Source organism: Desmodus rotundus, chromosome 9, assembly GCF_022682495.2.
Source record: "Desmodus rotundus isolate HL8 chromosome 9, HLdesRot8A.1, whole genome shotgun sequence".
Classification (NCBI taxonomy): domain Eukaryota; kingdom Metazoa; phylum Chordata; class Mammalia; order Chiroptera; family Phyllostomidae; genus Desmodus; species Desmodus rotundus.
This window is the reverse complement of record NC_071395.1, coordinates 87,786,842-87,802,447: the sequence shown is the minus strand read 5'-3', so window position 1 is coordinate 87,802,447 and position 15,606 is coordinate 87,786,842. Positions and strand designations below refer to the sequence as shown.

Below are 15,606 nucleotides of genomic sequence, written 5' to 3'. Positions count from 1 at the left end.
TTTTCTTTACTACCTTATATATTGTTTAAGGAGAAAATTGTTATTTGTTCCTATATATTGCCAACGGTAGAATAATATGGACAAAAGATTCCTATATTTTAAATAAACATGAAGTCACTAGAACACATATATATTCTCAGACACAAAATAAATTCTTTCATATTATAGATTATTTTGTTCTGGTAAGCATATATATGCAAGAGTTAGTATACTTCTCTTTCTTCTAAATAGAATAATAAATTTACATGTGGTCAGAAATTTATTGTTGATTCCCCAGTTCTCTAAGAAAAGTCACAAATCACAATAAAAAAAATTTGAAACCTGTGTCTAAATTAAAAGCAAATTTAATTTGTGTTTTGATTCTTAATTGGCTAGTAGAGGATGAGAATTTTTAATCTCAAAAGAAGATAACTTCTGAAATTGAACAGAGCAGGCATGCCTGGAGAAATGAATGCTATAGCTTTAAGATAAGGTAGTCTGGTGATTCATTGCACGAAACAAGATCGATTTGGAGCAGGCTCCTACTGTTAGCTTTTTTGAAGATGGATTCTCACGCCGAAAATAACACAACGTATTCTAGATAACAGCAGTTTTTTCCCCTGAAATCCACCAAAACTGAAGAAAAATCCAAGTGACTGTTCTTAGCAGCTGTGTGGCCTGGAGTTCACTGGGGAAGCTGGCTTCCTGCGGTCCCCTATTCATCACCTGCTTCAAAGACAGCCTGGCTGGCTATAGTTTGCAGGCCAGGTAGGGTGCCATTGTGCACAGTCTGGGAGGATTAGTATCAAAGCTGCGGCAACCAGGCCCTTGGTCTCCGGCTGCCATTCAGTCTTGCAGGGAGAGGCTAAGACTGGCCAAGGTCACAGTCTCCAGTGTGGAGTGGACTGGGAAAGGATCCTGAGAATAGAATGCTTTTTATGAAATCATGGCGCAAGCTTGCAGCACAGCAGGTGCCCTTCTGGAACACATAACATCTGTTTGTGTTGGTGTACCGTAGCTGACAACGAGATAATAGAGCTTTGAAATTTATCATTTTATTTTTGAAAAGACAACTGTATATACAATAATCCAGATGCATATTTACCTCCGATCTTTCATTTGAAAATCATAAAAAAAAAACTGACCGATTTAATTGCTGCTTGTACGTGTATATATTTAAGCAAAAAGCAAAGCGTACTGACTATTAACCATTTATAACCATTGTTGATCAGTAATACCCTAATTCTTGGGGAGGAGATACCTAACATTCAACATATTTTTTTCAATGTTCAGGTATTTGTGTCAACAGATTGCAGAAGGATTAATTGAATATGCCCAACTGTCTCAAATATTTGGAGATTTAGGTACCCCTCCCCCCAAAATGAGAGTATTCAAGGGTGAGGTAATAATGACGCAAAAATAAAATTTTCAACTTGGATAAATTATAGAAAAATTAAGCTGTCCATGAGTTGTCATGACGACAAGGATGTTCTGTTGATGAACTGTCCTCCTCATTGTCCAATCAGATAGTAGAGCTGAAGCTGGAGCATGAACAGGAGAAGACGCACCTATTACAGCAGCATAACGCAGAGAAGGATAGCCTAGTCCGAGACCATGAACGGGAAATTGAAAACCTGGAAAAACAGCTTCGCGCTGCCAATATGGAGCACGAAAATCAAATTCAAGAGTTCAAGAAACGAGATTCACAGGTAATTATCAATAATATTTGATAAAACGGGTGTCTTTTTAAAAAGTCATCAGCGTTTAATGTTTTCTTATTATTCTTGTTGATGCACGCTGTTTGATCATTTGCAAAACTGACATATAAATGTGATTTTTTCTGTTTTCTTCCCTCTACCCCCCCTCGTTTTAGGGATGAATAAGGCTTTAACTACAGAAACCACAGGTAGCCAGATTAAAAATCCCATGGTGTGCTATAACTTGGCCCCTTTTTTATAATCTTGTCTTAGTTCCTTTCATGATGGATTTTTTAAAGGTATCTGCCCCCTTACCCCTCCCCTCAGCCTTAGCAAATCCCTATGAAATATATCAGCCTCACTCCTTGCTTTTTGTTTTCATCTCTGTAGGTAATCAAGCAGCTGTTTTAATATTTGCTTTTGCTTCCTAGCGTTGCTTTTTTTCATTAGTCTCTATATTTGATTAGATCACTCAGATGGTAATTGATAAAAATGACTCCAGCGAAGGGCTCTTTCCCATCAGGTCCGTTGCTTTTTCCTACATACACACACGCATGCCTCCTAGCCTCCATCTCTGTAGTCCCTGTTGGAAGCCATTTGGCAGAATAACCCCCAGCTGTGGTAGCATTTGACTCTTCAAACTTATGGATGAAATGTGCACTGTCAGCATGGAAAATTATCTTTATAAATTTCAGATGAAAAAAAATCGTACTGAGCATGTATCTTTGTAGTACAATACATTCTTTAGGGTGTACAGGGTGGGGCAAAGTAGGTTTACAGTTGTTTGTGTGCAAAATAGTACAATAATTAATTAATAATAATACAGAAATAAACTCTGTGTTTCGCGTACTCCTAACTGTAAGTCTACTTTTGCCCACCCTGTATATAATCAAAGCCCTTTAATGTGTTCTTAAAGAGATTTCTGTGAAATTTTATTAAAGAGAAATTGAAAAGCAATTGATATCAATAACAAGATCATTTTCTTTTCTAATGAAACCATATAACACACTAGGTTTCAATAATTCTCTTTTCCATTGAAATCTAACCTTATTATCCACATCACACATAAGCTTTTTCTTAGTTATTCCCCCTCCCCAAATAATATAACTTTAAACACTGAAATAAATCTTCTATTTGTTTTAGGATGTGTTTAAACAATTTTATAATTATCTAAATATGACAATACTACTGATTAAGTAGATGTTAATTTCTTGACTGAAGAGTGGGAGGCGGTAAAGCAAAGAATGGGAGTTATTGGTTATTTTTCATTTGACCTTGAGTCTTCTACTTTCGGATAATGACCGGGCGATATAGATATACTCAGCACAGGTTTTTTTGGTCAGTAATATATATTTATAGGAAAGTTACTTCCATTTTTCTGGGGCTTGCTGACTAAGAATGTAGTCTCACTATAGTAGCCATAGTGCCGGAATTGTCAGTGGTCCTTATTAAATCAGCATGTGTTATATTTTTGCCTCCAGCCTCATTAGAGCTTTTGTAAAATCGATGCTGATCTTTTGATTGCTAGCCATGCAATTTATTAAGAATAATTTCAAACTTAATTTCTCCTTCAAAGATGATGCTAAGTCTACCATTGTCTTCTATGATATGATATTTGAGTTGTAAGTCGGTGTAGTGTCTGTTTACCTAGTAGAATTAAATAATTGATACATAATAATTGATATAAAATTAATTTATATAACTAACTACTACTTGAGTGCTGTTGTGGAAAGCCAACGCAAGTGGAGGCCAAAATTAGAGGACATCTTTGTGATTTTGGCTGTGTCGCATCTGCCCGGTGTAGGGTGCGGTTCACCCAATGACAACAAAGGGGAAATTTTAGAGTTGTCACATGTAATTAAGCCACAGGGACATATAATAAGGTTATTAATTAAATTTCTTCTAATTGAAATATTAAGTATGAGGACCATTTGACTTCTTCAAATGCTGTAGCACAGGATTATATTTCTCATAGTTTGAGTCTTTTTTGAAACAATTGGAATTGCTGCCATGGGAATGCTCGTAGGCAGTGGCAAGACAGGCTGAAAGCACTCTCGATCCAAAGGGAAATGATTTCCTGTGTAAGCTATGTACTTAGTTAATTTTAGAGAAGATATTTTTAAAGAAATTATCATTAAGTTATGTTTTTAAAAATCTTATGTATACCCAAATGGTAACATTTTGTATTTATTTTGGGTTATTCATTGAGGCTATTGTTTCAAAGTTTCATTCAGGTAAGTCCTAAATTTTCCAGATATATCTTTTTATCATTGTGTTCTGATTAATCTAATGTATGATACCTTTTAAGTCCTGAATTCCATTCACAGTTTTCAAAAAAAACAAAGTGAGCATATACTTTGTAAAATAGATCATTTTTTCAAATCGCTGTTTTGTCATTGGATGCAGAACAAACACAAATATCTTAAATATTGGATTGTATAATTTCTTATTTGGGCTCTGGAGAGATTTGGTTTTCAGCTCATGTCTGGCTGCTTCCATTTAGCAATGGAGGCCATTTTGTGGGAAGGACTAGTTGAAATGCTTAACCAAAGAAGACCAGTGAAATAGCTGTTTTGGATACTATGTCTTTGCTGCTTTTTTTTCCATCAGATTCTTGAATGCATACAATGTATAAAAATTGTATGCTAAATATACAGTATTCTTTTGGCCTTTCTAAATGGGTAATATATTGCATGTGGATAATAAAATCATTATTATAAAGTACAGTTACCTACCATAAGGTGAATCATATATCAACCAGGAAGTCCTTTTTGGTGAATATGCTGTATAATTATTATAGCTTGGTTGTGCTTAGTTGTTATTCAAGTAACTTCTGTTTTATATAGAAATGATAAGATATAATAACACAACTAGGACAATTAACCATTTCCCCCATTTTACTTGGTGCATTCAGCTAATTATTCTATGCATATATTATATTTCTGCCATAATACCTTGTTTATCAATGGTAGGGTATTTCTGATGTGATTTGCTGAAGTGCACATTAAATTTACCACCCTCATAAAAGGCATTTAGTCTGCTATCTCCTTAAGGTCATAATGTTTAAGAAAAAGCATGCAGATCAGTAGATACAAAGATATATAGAAATTCACCACCTCATTATCAGATATTTCTCATTTGCCCCATCTTTTTTATTGAAAATATTTTAAAGAAGGATTTGATTGATTCAATCAATTATAATACAGAGAATTTATATCTTCCTGATGATTATTCTAGGAAAGCTTCTTCTAACAAGATAGTTCTGCATGTAATTCTTGTTTTGCTATTGAACTGCAATGTAGTAAGAGAATTTCTACAATTTACCCCTTTGAATTAGGAGAAAAACAGTACCTGGGATCCTTGATCTCTTCGTTGTTCTTTTAGGACCCTGAACCACTTAGAGATTGTGTGGTCTTTTAGTTTGTTGCCACAGTGAGTGGTGTGCATGAGACTGTGACAGAGAACCTTTGTGATCCAACCCAGAGATGGTGTCACCATCTCAGGAGAGCTGTCTAGGTGACCTGTTGAGGTACAGACAAATCGAAGGTCAGGTGACCAAAGCAGCCACAGCAAACCACTATCAGATTAATGCAAAGTAGACACAACAGACTTGCAGGTTATCATCGGAAAATACGTGAAACATAGAATTGGTATATAGTAAAATGAGTCTTGCCTAGCATTGCCCTCTCAGTGCCTCCACTGATTTCCTAAACTGAGAATTGATTCTAATATGAACAATTTGTGCATGATAAGTAGACAGATCATCTTGATTTTGCCATATTGATTTATAGTAAGAGGCTGTACCTATCACTGATTCTAAAATGTGGGGTTTTCAGAAATCCTGTTCTTCCTCTCTTAAATTACCAGAAAGTTTTCAAAAAAAGATATACGTGGTGAAACAGTTTTAACTTTTTAAATTACATCTCAACAACATTATTTTCCATGAATTTGGGAATCTGAGCACAAGCTAAAAATCTCCATTAATAAGCTGAGTGTGGGTGCACGCAGTGGATTAGGCCTGGCTATCATTCCTCGAAGATTGCCTAAGGATGAATATAACAAGATGTGTATTCCTAACATTGTTGTTAAACCTACATGGTCTTTGGGCTATTGGGGAGAGACATTTTTCTATAGAAAACACGTGATTTTAACTTCTTTATATGCCAACTACTTTCAGAAAGGATTTAAGAGGCAGCATTTTATAATAAATACATGCTTAAGCAGGTAAAATATAACTGAAAATAATAATTAAGCAGTGAATGACATTTGCCACATCAGAAAATCCATACTTAAAAAAATATTTCGGTTAAGTACAAGTTTTAGTTCTGAGCTTGCCTGGAAGCCATAGCAAAGAGGGAAATACGATAGATTGTGTGATCATTATTGTCTCATGAAAAAAATCAACCAGTTCGTGTTGTTGTTGTTGTTTTTCATGGCTATCAATTTTGTGAGTAATTTTTGACATGGGACTTAACATAAAGGACACTGACCAAAATAACTGATTGTGTTCTCTGTGTGTTAAAATATTTGGAAATTAAATCTGGTGGGAAAGTCTTAGGTTCTTTAATTATGTTTTAAAATGTAATTTGCAGTTTTTATTTTCATGTGCCAAAATTTTGTTTTAATTTATTGGGAATTCAGTTATTCTCAATGTCAAAAAACCACAACTGCTTTGAAAGATCCAATTTTGTAGATGCTATAAATGGAAAGAAAGCTTATTTTAAGTCACAAGCCTAGCAAATTTGGTACTATCATTATATGACTGTTCCAGAAACCCTTACAGAATGTCTTCAGGAAATACAAATTAGGAACATGGCTGAGATTGGAAATAGTTTTAAAGCTAATGCCCTAGTGTTAATTTCCAAGTGTATTTGTACTCTCTCTCTGTCTCTCTCTTTTTCTCTCTCTCTCCCTGTCTTACATCTGATTCTCTTGTTTTCTGAATGTGTAGTGTGGAAAACTGTAGGCAATATAAAATCAAGTGGTAATTTGGTCCAGGAATATAGGATATTTGTACCTGTGCTAAAATGGTTCGCATCCTACCTACAAAACCAAAATATAGTATTTCATCATCAATATTTATTCACTAAGATCATGGGCTTGGTTTTGAGGTAGTAAAAATTTTTACTTCTTTGGGTCAAACTACACTGATGGCTTGGACAAAGCAAACTGTGTAACTGCATTTCCCCCCAACATCATAAGGCTTTGCTGTTAACGTAACCCTGCCCTGTGCTCCCTTCTCCTCCCTAGTAACACGAGCAGTCACATCAGAGCGGTTGCCTGGCCTTCCAGCTGTGTACACACTACACTTTGATACTCATCCCCTGACACCCTGTGGTATTTGTATTAGAGGGAAGAGGAGTGGAATGAAAGAGGTTTTAAGTATTAAGTGGGTTTTGCTGCAATGTACGTGTTTTTTATTTCATTTTTTATTGAATTTTTGGGGTGCCATTGGTTGATAAAACCATAGAGGTTTCAAGTGTACAGCTGTGTAACACATCATCTGCACTGCATCACGTGTTCACCACCCCAAGTCCAGTCCCCTTCCGTCACCACTTTTCCCCTGTACCCTTTCCACCTGTCCCCACCCCCTTTCCCTCTGGTACTCACCAAACTATTGCCTGTGTTTATGAGGGTTTTGTGGGGTTTTTTTTTGCTTAATCCCTTTACCTTTCTCATATATGTTTAATGTCAGACATTAGAAGAGTTTGTGGGAAAATGTTTTGAACAATTCACCTTACTATTTCACAAATAATGGGATTGTGGGGTAAAACCCCACATTACAATTTAAAATTTACTTTTTTTAGATGAAGTTTCATAACATTATCTGAGTACATACTATTAAGATAGCCCAAAAACTTCCTGTGTACATTTAAAATATAGAGCGTTCCCTAACTAAGCCACTTTAAAAAGCCTATGGGGGAAATACTGTTTTTCTGACATCAAAACCATAGATTATACAAAATTTCCCAAATAGGACCAAAGTCCTTCTTCATTTTGATGTGGATACATTGATGGAAAGATCTCATTTTATTAGTGTTCAATAGCGGTGTGTCTCATGTTATTACATATTAATTTAATACATATTGTATTTATATATCATTATATATATTATTATGTATAAGAAAACTATTTCTTAGGTTTGTAATTAGGAAAATATAGGAAGATGCCCTTTTAAGTAAAGTTTACATTTTTTGTAGGTCACCAGTTTTCTTTGGCCAGTGTAATTCTAAAATTCTGTAATTATTTTCATCTTATAAGCACAAGGGTAGCATATATAGCTATAATTAAACTATTAGAAATGATTCAACTTGGTTCTCATTGTGGAGAAAATTATATTAAGTTTTAAAAAAACAAAAACAGGCTAAGCCAAAGAAATTGATTTCTCTAAGAGGGATTCACAGGTAGAAATATTATACAGTATATCTTTAGTCCTATGCATATTTTTTAACTGTGGCAGTTACCATAGAAACCACATTCGATGGCATGTGGTCCACTTTCAGATAAAGAATATTCCTTTTAAAGACAAGCCTTCCAAATAATATATAAAGTATTTTCTTTGAATTAGCAACCTTATGTCAATTAATAATGATTGCTTTAAAAATCCATCTTTTGTTCTCACTGTACTTAATAGGTTCTTTAGAAATATTAATATTGTTCTTGAAGAAGAAATAATTCAACACTGGAGATACCGAAAACAGGGGATGTGATGTGGTAGCTGCCGTGCTGCAGGGTGGGGGTGGCAAGGGAGCACAGATCTGTGTGTGCACTGCGTTCCGGCAGACAAGGGGCTTTGTGGCCACATCAGGTGTCTAAGCGCCCAGCAACAGTAGAGTCGGATGAAGTAATCGAAAGACATGAGCACATCCAATTATTTTTAATTTACAGATAAAGGACCTGTGGTTCAAGGGCGTTATCTTGCCCAAGGTCACAGAACTAGCAAGCCAGGGCTTCTTACTCTTGATTCAGTGCTCTTTATCTCACAGCCCCTCTCAAGAAAGATTTTAGATTTTTTTGAGAGACAGACATAGCAAAAAAGGAACAGGGTTATGTGTGAATCTTTGCCTGGCATGGGAGACAGGCACTAGTACTCTTTGTTCCCCGTGCTGAGATTCTCGTCGCAATTTGCATTTCTTTCAGAGATTTGCCACACTTGAGGTTGCTGCAAAGTCAAAATTGAATCGTGCTGCTTGAGTTCCAGTTTTAGTAAGCAGTACCTCCTCGAACCACACTGAATTTTGATGCTTGTATGCTTAACGGCAGTAGCTGCAACAAATATTTATTGTTATGCTTCCCACATGCCAAGCTCTCTGCTAGGTTTTTTATGTTGCATTATCCCGTTCAGTCCTTCCAGTACCTATAAGGATTATATTTCCTATTCAGAAACTCTGTTTTGACCTTCTTACATGGGTCAGAAGACGTCCATATGTATTTCCAATTTGTTAATGAAAAAACATTCAGAAAGCATAAGTAAATTGCCCCAGGTTACATAACTAGTAGTTAATGTAGCTGAGACTTAGGGCAACGGCCTGTTATGTATAAGCTTGTGGTCTCTGCATTTTATTTATTCTGCATAGATTCCACTATATTTGCAATTTTGGGTTATTAATACATTGCTAGATTTAAAATAACGATACCCATAACTCAGACTATGTAAATCCAAATCAAGTTTTGGCCAATAGTATGACTCTTTCTCCAAAGCCCCAAGCCATGGCCATGCCTCTATTCTGAGACAACTCAAACTCTGAAGGGATATGTACTTCTTAATCTTTTATTTGGAAATGAATTCTTTCCCACAAATTTCAGAATTTGTAGAATGGAAAAATATGCTTTCAAATGGGTTCACTTTAGGTTTTCACATTATTACTGAAGTAAGGTAAGTCCAGAGTAAGAATCTAATAAGCTTTTAGGTCAATGGGGCCTCCAGTCTCTGTAAAACTTGCTTAGGAATTTGAATTTAGTACCGGCGAGTATGGTGTGTAATAAATGGTTCATTGTAGGTGAGTGTCTGTTAGAGTCACATATTAATTTCCAATATTACATATGATCCATTCATTTTATGGAATGAACCCTTAAATCTCAAAGACTTCCCTAAAGGAACTTATGTGTTTTGTCCCATTACATGAAAACAGTCAGAACCTTTTAGAGTGAGGTCAGGTAAGTTCAAACTTGGGGACTTTCTCAGTAGAAATATAGGGAATAATTAGAAAATGTGTTTCTTTTAGAATCCTCAAAAACAATTTATATTGATATAATTTTGGCTTAATTCAAGAGTTATGTTAGTCAAAATGAAAAGTTTTCAGGTGAATTAAGTTTTTATAAAGAAAACCCAGAGATAAACCATTACTCCACGTACTGAATGCCAGTCCCATTGACATAAGGAAGAATATGTTCAGTTATTTTTAGCATATTGCTCTTGCTTCTCCTCTTCACCCCGACCTCAGGGTAATTACTAAGAGTGTTGACAGAAATTATCTTGGAGGAAATATTGGGTGAATAGCGCTTCTTCCTTGATGTCTTTGCAAAGTCATTTTCGGATTTCTGACCCAGTCAGTTCTCTAAGAGACATCCCTGATGTCTCTATTTGTATATTTTAGGTAATTTCTGTGACAGAGAGGTGGAAGCCAAAGTGCAAGAAATGATTGGCGAGATGATGATATCATTCCGTGTTCAAAGGGCTGGCAAATCGAAGCTTATTAAACTGTCATTTTGTCTTCCATTCAGGACTAATTGGAATCATGCATGGTTGCATGATAGCATAGATATTTAACACCTGAGCATTTTTCATGAGAAAAATGATAGAAATTAATGTCAGGGCGACCTTAAACTCCTCTTTGAGGAGGCGAGCAAGGCATTACGTGAAAATAATAGTCTGTTTTCCGACTACTTAATATTTATGTACATAAAGTGTTTGAAAAATATCATCATTGGGAGGAAACGTTTCAGTTATAAAAATCGGCCTAACTGATACCCACAACATTAAAACTGGTAGATTAATGCGAAACTTGAGATAGTGTTTTTCAGCTGAAACAAATACTAAAATTTAGTGAAAATTATTTTTCTTCACTTGTTTTCGCAATTATTTTATATTGTTATCTGGCCTCTCATGTGCTGTTGGATATTTGTATACTGGGAGGTTGGAAATAGATCATAAGAAATTAGAAAGAAACAATGTACAATTAGACTTTCAGGGTTTGAAAACATGTGTTATTATTCTGGTACATTTAGATTTGTTTAGGTATGAAGTCAAGGCCTGAACTTACTGGTTATATTTGAAAATGAGTGAGTGAATTCATTCCTCAGAGAATGAAGTTTCCTGAAGTGTGCGTCCTGGATATGGTGCCTCTTTCCTGTCAGTGGGGCCTTTGCAATGCAGCATTAGTCTCAAGGTGTGCGTATGCATGTGTGTGAAGTGCACACACGTGTGTGTGTCCCACTGCCGCTATCGCTCTCTGGAACAGAGGAGTTTTCAGTGAATGCGGAACCAGCAGGCCAGCCAGACCTAGCATCTCAAAACAAGGGAATTTTCCAGTAGAAGTACTTGAAAGTTGCAGGTCATTAAAAAGGTTAAAATTAAATTGGTGATTCATTCATCTTAAGTTTGCTCTTTAAGTCGGTATGTATTAATGAAACAAACCCCAGATCCCTAGGGTCAAGTGGAGCCTTATTTATTTTGTTATTTGCAAAGATGTCATTTAATGTACAAAATGCATGTGTTCACCAAATGTTTCCTGAAAACATTTTTTGTAATGTAAATGTTATGCTCGCTTGTTGGGCAAATTTTATAATGGCTCCAGATAAAGTGATGTTGGCATGTGCAACAAGAGAAGTGAAGTGTGAGGGTTGAAAACCTTTTGTTCTTCAATTATTCAAAAATTACTGCCGAAGCTGTCTTAGACAAAAGCCATGAGTTCAGGAGGCACAGCGCGTTCCCGCTCACTGTTAAAGTCAATCCTGGTGCGCAGATGCTGGCTCAGACTCTGGGAAACACGGAAAAACGCGCCCTTGTACTCCACCTCCCCACCATTTCCAGTGACGTGCAGTGAGCATCACAATCTAGCGCCATAAAGAGGGTGTTTCATGAAAAATAATCACCCAGTTCAGAAATGAGGATTTCATGATACTCTCATGAAAATCATAATTGTCATTAACTATTCTGATTGTTCTTTGAAATCTCATTGCTCCATATCAATACTGACGAAATGGAACTCTGTGACTGGGAAACTTTTGTCATTGTGACTCTTTAAATAATATATAAATCAAATTTGTTTCTACATAGGTTTTCCCATCTGTAAAAGAGGCAGAATTAAGTATGTGGAATTTCTTATGATGTAGACTTTATTCAACTTGATTTATTTGTTCAATTAAGACTTTTTGAGTGTTTTTTGGTGCCAGGCCCTGGGGCTGGGGAGCACACCTTAGGAGGTGCTTTTCGGGTACTGTTGTGGCGCCGGAGCTGTGTAGGACATGGCCTCTAGGGCCCTAAGGGGGTTCCTGTGGTGGGCACCTCGAAGAACAAGACAGGTCAGTACTCTGCTCTGAAGGAACTTCCACTTGAACTTGGGGAAGAGAAATGATAGCACACAAACGAAGTGAACAGGGGAGCATCACACAGCAATGACTGGAGGAGAACTAAAGGAGAGAGAGAGGACACGGTGACCGAATGACTGTGCTAGCTGGCCACCAGAGAGGGCCTGTCGAAGCTGAGATGCGATGGGGGGACGCCAGGCAGACTGAGGACACAACAGGTGCAGAGGCCCTGTTGGGGAAAATCTTGCGTGTGAGAAAAGAAAAGGGAGGCCTGTGTGGCGTGAGCAGGGTGGGGGGACCTTTGAGGAGTTTGGATTTGATTTTAGATATGATTGAAAGGTAGAGGCTTTTAGGCAGTAAGGTGACATGGTCTGACTCGTGTTCCAAAGGCCACTGTGGCGGTGGTGTACCATCTGGATGTCTGTATGACATATGTATTTGAGCCAGTGGGACTTCCTGTTGGGTTAGGTGTGGGGAGTGAGGGAAAGAAGAATTCCTTAGAGTTCGGGCTTGAGCTGCTAGACAGATGGTGGTGTTGAAGATGAAGATGATATGGAGGGACTATACAAGCAAGAGCAACTGTTGTTGCAAAGCTGAGTTTGAGCTACACCTTAAATCTGCAGATGGAGATGTGTCAGACAGGGAGTTGGACACTCAGGCTGAGATTCCAGAAACATGAATTTGGACATCACTGGCATATATGTCATAATTCAAGTATGGACCTGGAGGCAATGACGAACTTCTTGTCCAATGTGAAGACAGAGGTGCTGGTTCACGGTCAGTCTCTACCACTTGCTGGCTCTGTCAGCCTGAGTCACCCACTTGATATCTCTAATCATCATTTTCCACATCTGTAATATTCACACACTCATTTAATGTCATCTGTTGGGCTCCTAGATGTGCCAGACACTTTGCTATACCTTGGAATATTAAAAAAGAAACCATCCCTGCCCTCCAGCTTATAGGCTATGGGACAACAGGCATTGTGCATCTGTCATAAAAGGAGGGTAATATGATTCATATCAACAGGTAGCAGGAAAAATACCATCCTTGAACATAGACAAAGGGTACATCTTACCACACAGCAACAGCTGCACAGAATAGGAGACACGGCAACACCCTTGGGAGAAGGACAAGCTGTCCTGGCCCTCGAGTCCCCATGAAGGGGGGTTATACCTTTTTGCCGGTTATACCACATGATTGGTGTGGTGATCTAGTCATGCTTTTAAGATACTTTCTTCCCTGTTCTATGAGATTGAGGGAGATTAATACCCTCTGTTCCTCTTTCTGGAAACTTTGCCTACATGCCTGCCTTACCCACCAGATGCATAAGGAACTGGTGAAAATACCAGCATGGAAATGGACAGTTACATTCTGTGGCCTCTTCTAGAAGGCCCAGCTTTCAGGCCTTCTGGAGATATAGACATATATATATAGCAAAGTGCAAAAAAGTGATAAAGGTGCTTTGATTCCAAGTGAGGATATGACAATCACGTGGTGTGGGAATAGGGTCTGGGGAAGTGATCAGCAAAGGTTGCATTGAAAGAGCTATCCTATGCACTGAGTTTTAAAAATGAGTATAAATTTGCAATGCAAGTTGGAAAAGGAAAAGCATTCTAAACAGAAGAAGTAGCATGACCAATAGCTAGAGAACACTTTATACCATGTGGGGAAGTCTCAGCTGGGCCCCCTTGAACACTAGTCTTCTGTGTGGGGTTCACACTGTCCATTTATGCTGCCATCTCTGTCTCTTCCATTTCTCCACCTTAGTGTCCTACTTATGACACTTACTGTCTCTTGTGATTATTTGAAAGTGTTCTCCCAAGTAGGGTCCATTAGGATACAGGAAGAAAAAAGACAGAACTTCTATTTATGCGTATTTGTATCTAATCTTTTAAAAATACCTGTTTTGTGCAAATTTTATAATTTACATAATGCATTAAAATAGTAATATTACAGATCTATACATATACACACTGAGTTTGCATGCCCAGTTTTCTGTTTAGAAGTGTCTAATAAAAACATTTAGAGATCATAACTGTAAACAGGAGTCACTGAAGAATTTTAAGCAGAGGACTAAGAACAGGAAGGCAGCGAGGTGGGAGGCCAGGTGATAGGTAGGAGTCATCCAGTGAGAGATGACGAGAGACTTAGCTAAGGCACTGCCAGTGAGGAAAGTTGATGTGACGGTGAGGGAGAGAGGAGACTCAGTTGTGGTTTGATGTGCCTCAGAACATGCAAGTGTTGGTGTCACTTAGGCTAGTGGAAATATAGGACTGGAGTTCCAAAGAGGGATCTCCTTTGGAACTAAAGTTTTGAGAGCCATCTGGATGGATGGTAATGGATACCAACAGGGAAGATGAGATCTCCTAAGAGGGGGAACAGAATGAGAACAGAAGGCACTCACTCAGTGCCTAAGGGAAGATGGAGGAAATAGAGGTAGACAAGAAGACTGAGAAAGTGGGTCAAGAATCACAGGCAAGGAGCCAAGAGAAAGTGGTTTTCAGGAGCCAGGGGGAAAAGCAAGAATAATACCTAACTCCTGGATTGTTGTGAGAAATTGAAGTGAGCAAATATTTTTGAATAACCCTGTCAAAGTTGGTTTATTTATCTTAGTAAGTGAACTGTGGCCGTGCAGCATAAACAGACCAGAGAACACCAGTCCACAGTGGGACGTGGACTTTGTCAGGGAGCCCATTTCAGAGATGGAAAACATGAGGCCCAGGTGGATGGAGCCACTCGGGCACTTAGTGGCAGAGTCAGGCTTGATTTGCAGACAACACTAAACCAGGCTTCCTTAGCGATGTGGACAGGATCCACATCGCCCAGCCCAGTGCCTCAAGTCCCACTGCTGCTCCTGGGGGCAGTGAGGTTTCAGGTTTCCTAGCTCACTTAGGGAAGCAGCGGTCCTTTGGATCACCCTAGGAGGCAAAAAGGCCCAGGTTTCGCCTGACCTATATAAGAGCCCACTGTGAGAGGGTCTGAGATCAGAGGAGGAGTGTGTCTAGCTCCACATCAGCTAACAGGAGGTAAGGAGGTTGGTCACAGGCGCCTCTTCAGCTCCCCGCAAATGCCCAGGTTCTCACACTGAGTCGCTTGGCCATGACGAAGCTCCCACTCCAGAACAGTCTACTGCCGTGCCTGGGATCTATTGGTTACATTGCCTGAAATAATTCTCATAGAATTTCTCTGGGCTAACATTCTCTCTCTTGCTTGCCCTTTTCTTTATGTAATGCATTTGCCTTGACTAGGCAACTCAGGCCTGCATTTAAAAATTCGAAATAAGTATATACAATAAAATGATTCTGGAAGAGGTAATTCATGAACTCTTAAAACTTAAATGAATAAAGATATATGGTAAGAAGAACAAATGATTTAAGATCAAACTATATCTCCAAGG

The 15,606-nt window shown here is 38.0% G+C and overlaps 1 protein-coding gene across 8 annotated transcripts in view; it reads left to right on the top strand.

The window, feature by feature from the left end:
• The window catches only part of CEP112 (centrosomal protein 112), a 370,586-nt gene that overhangs the window by 144,328 nt on the left and 210,652 nt on the right, over positions 1-15,606 (top strand). For all 8 annotated transcript variants that reach the window (XR_006653046.2, XM_045182487.3, XM_045182485.3 and 5 more), the window contains one exon: positions 1,506-1,688. Coding sequence is in view for 7 of the 8 variants with exons in the window: in XM_045182487.3 (XP_045038422.2) it covers positions 1,506-1,688 (183 nt within the window). In the remaining variant the exon portion in view is untranslated. The remainder of the gene's footprint in view (positions 1-1,505; positions 1,689-15,606) is intronic.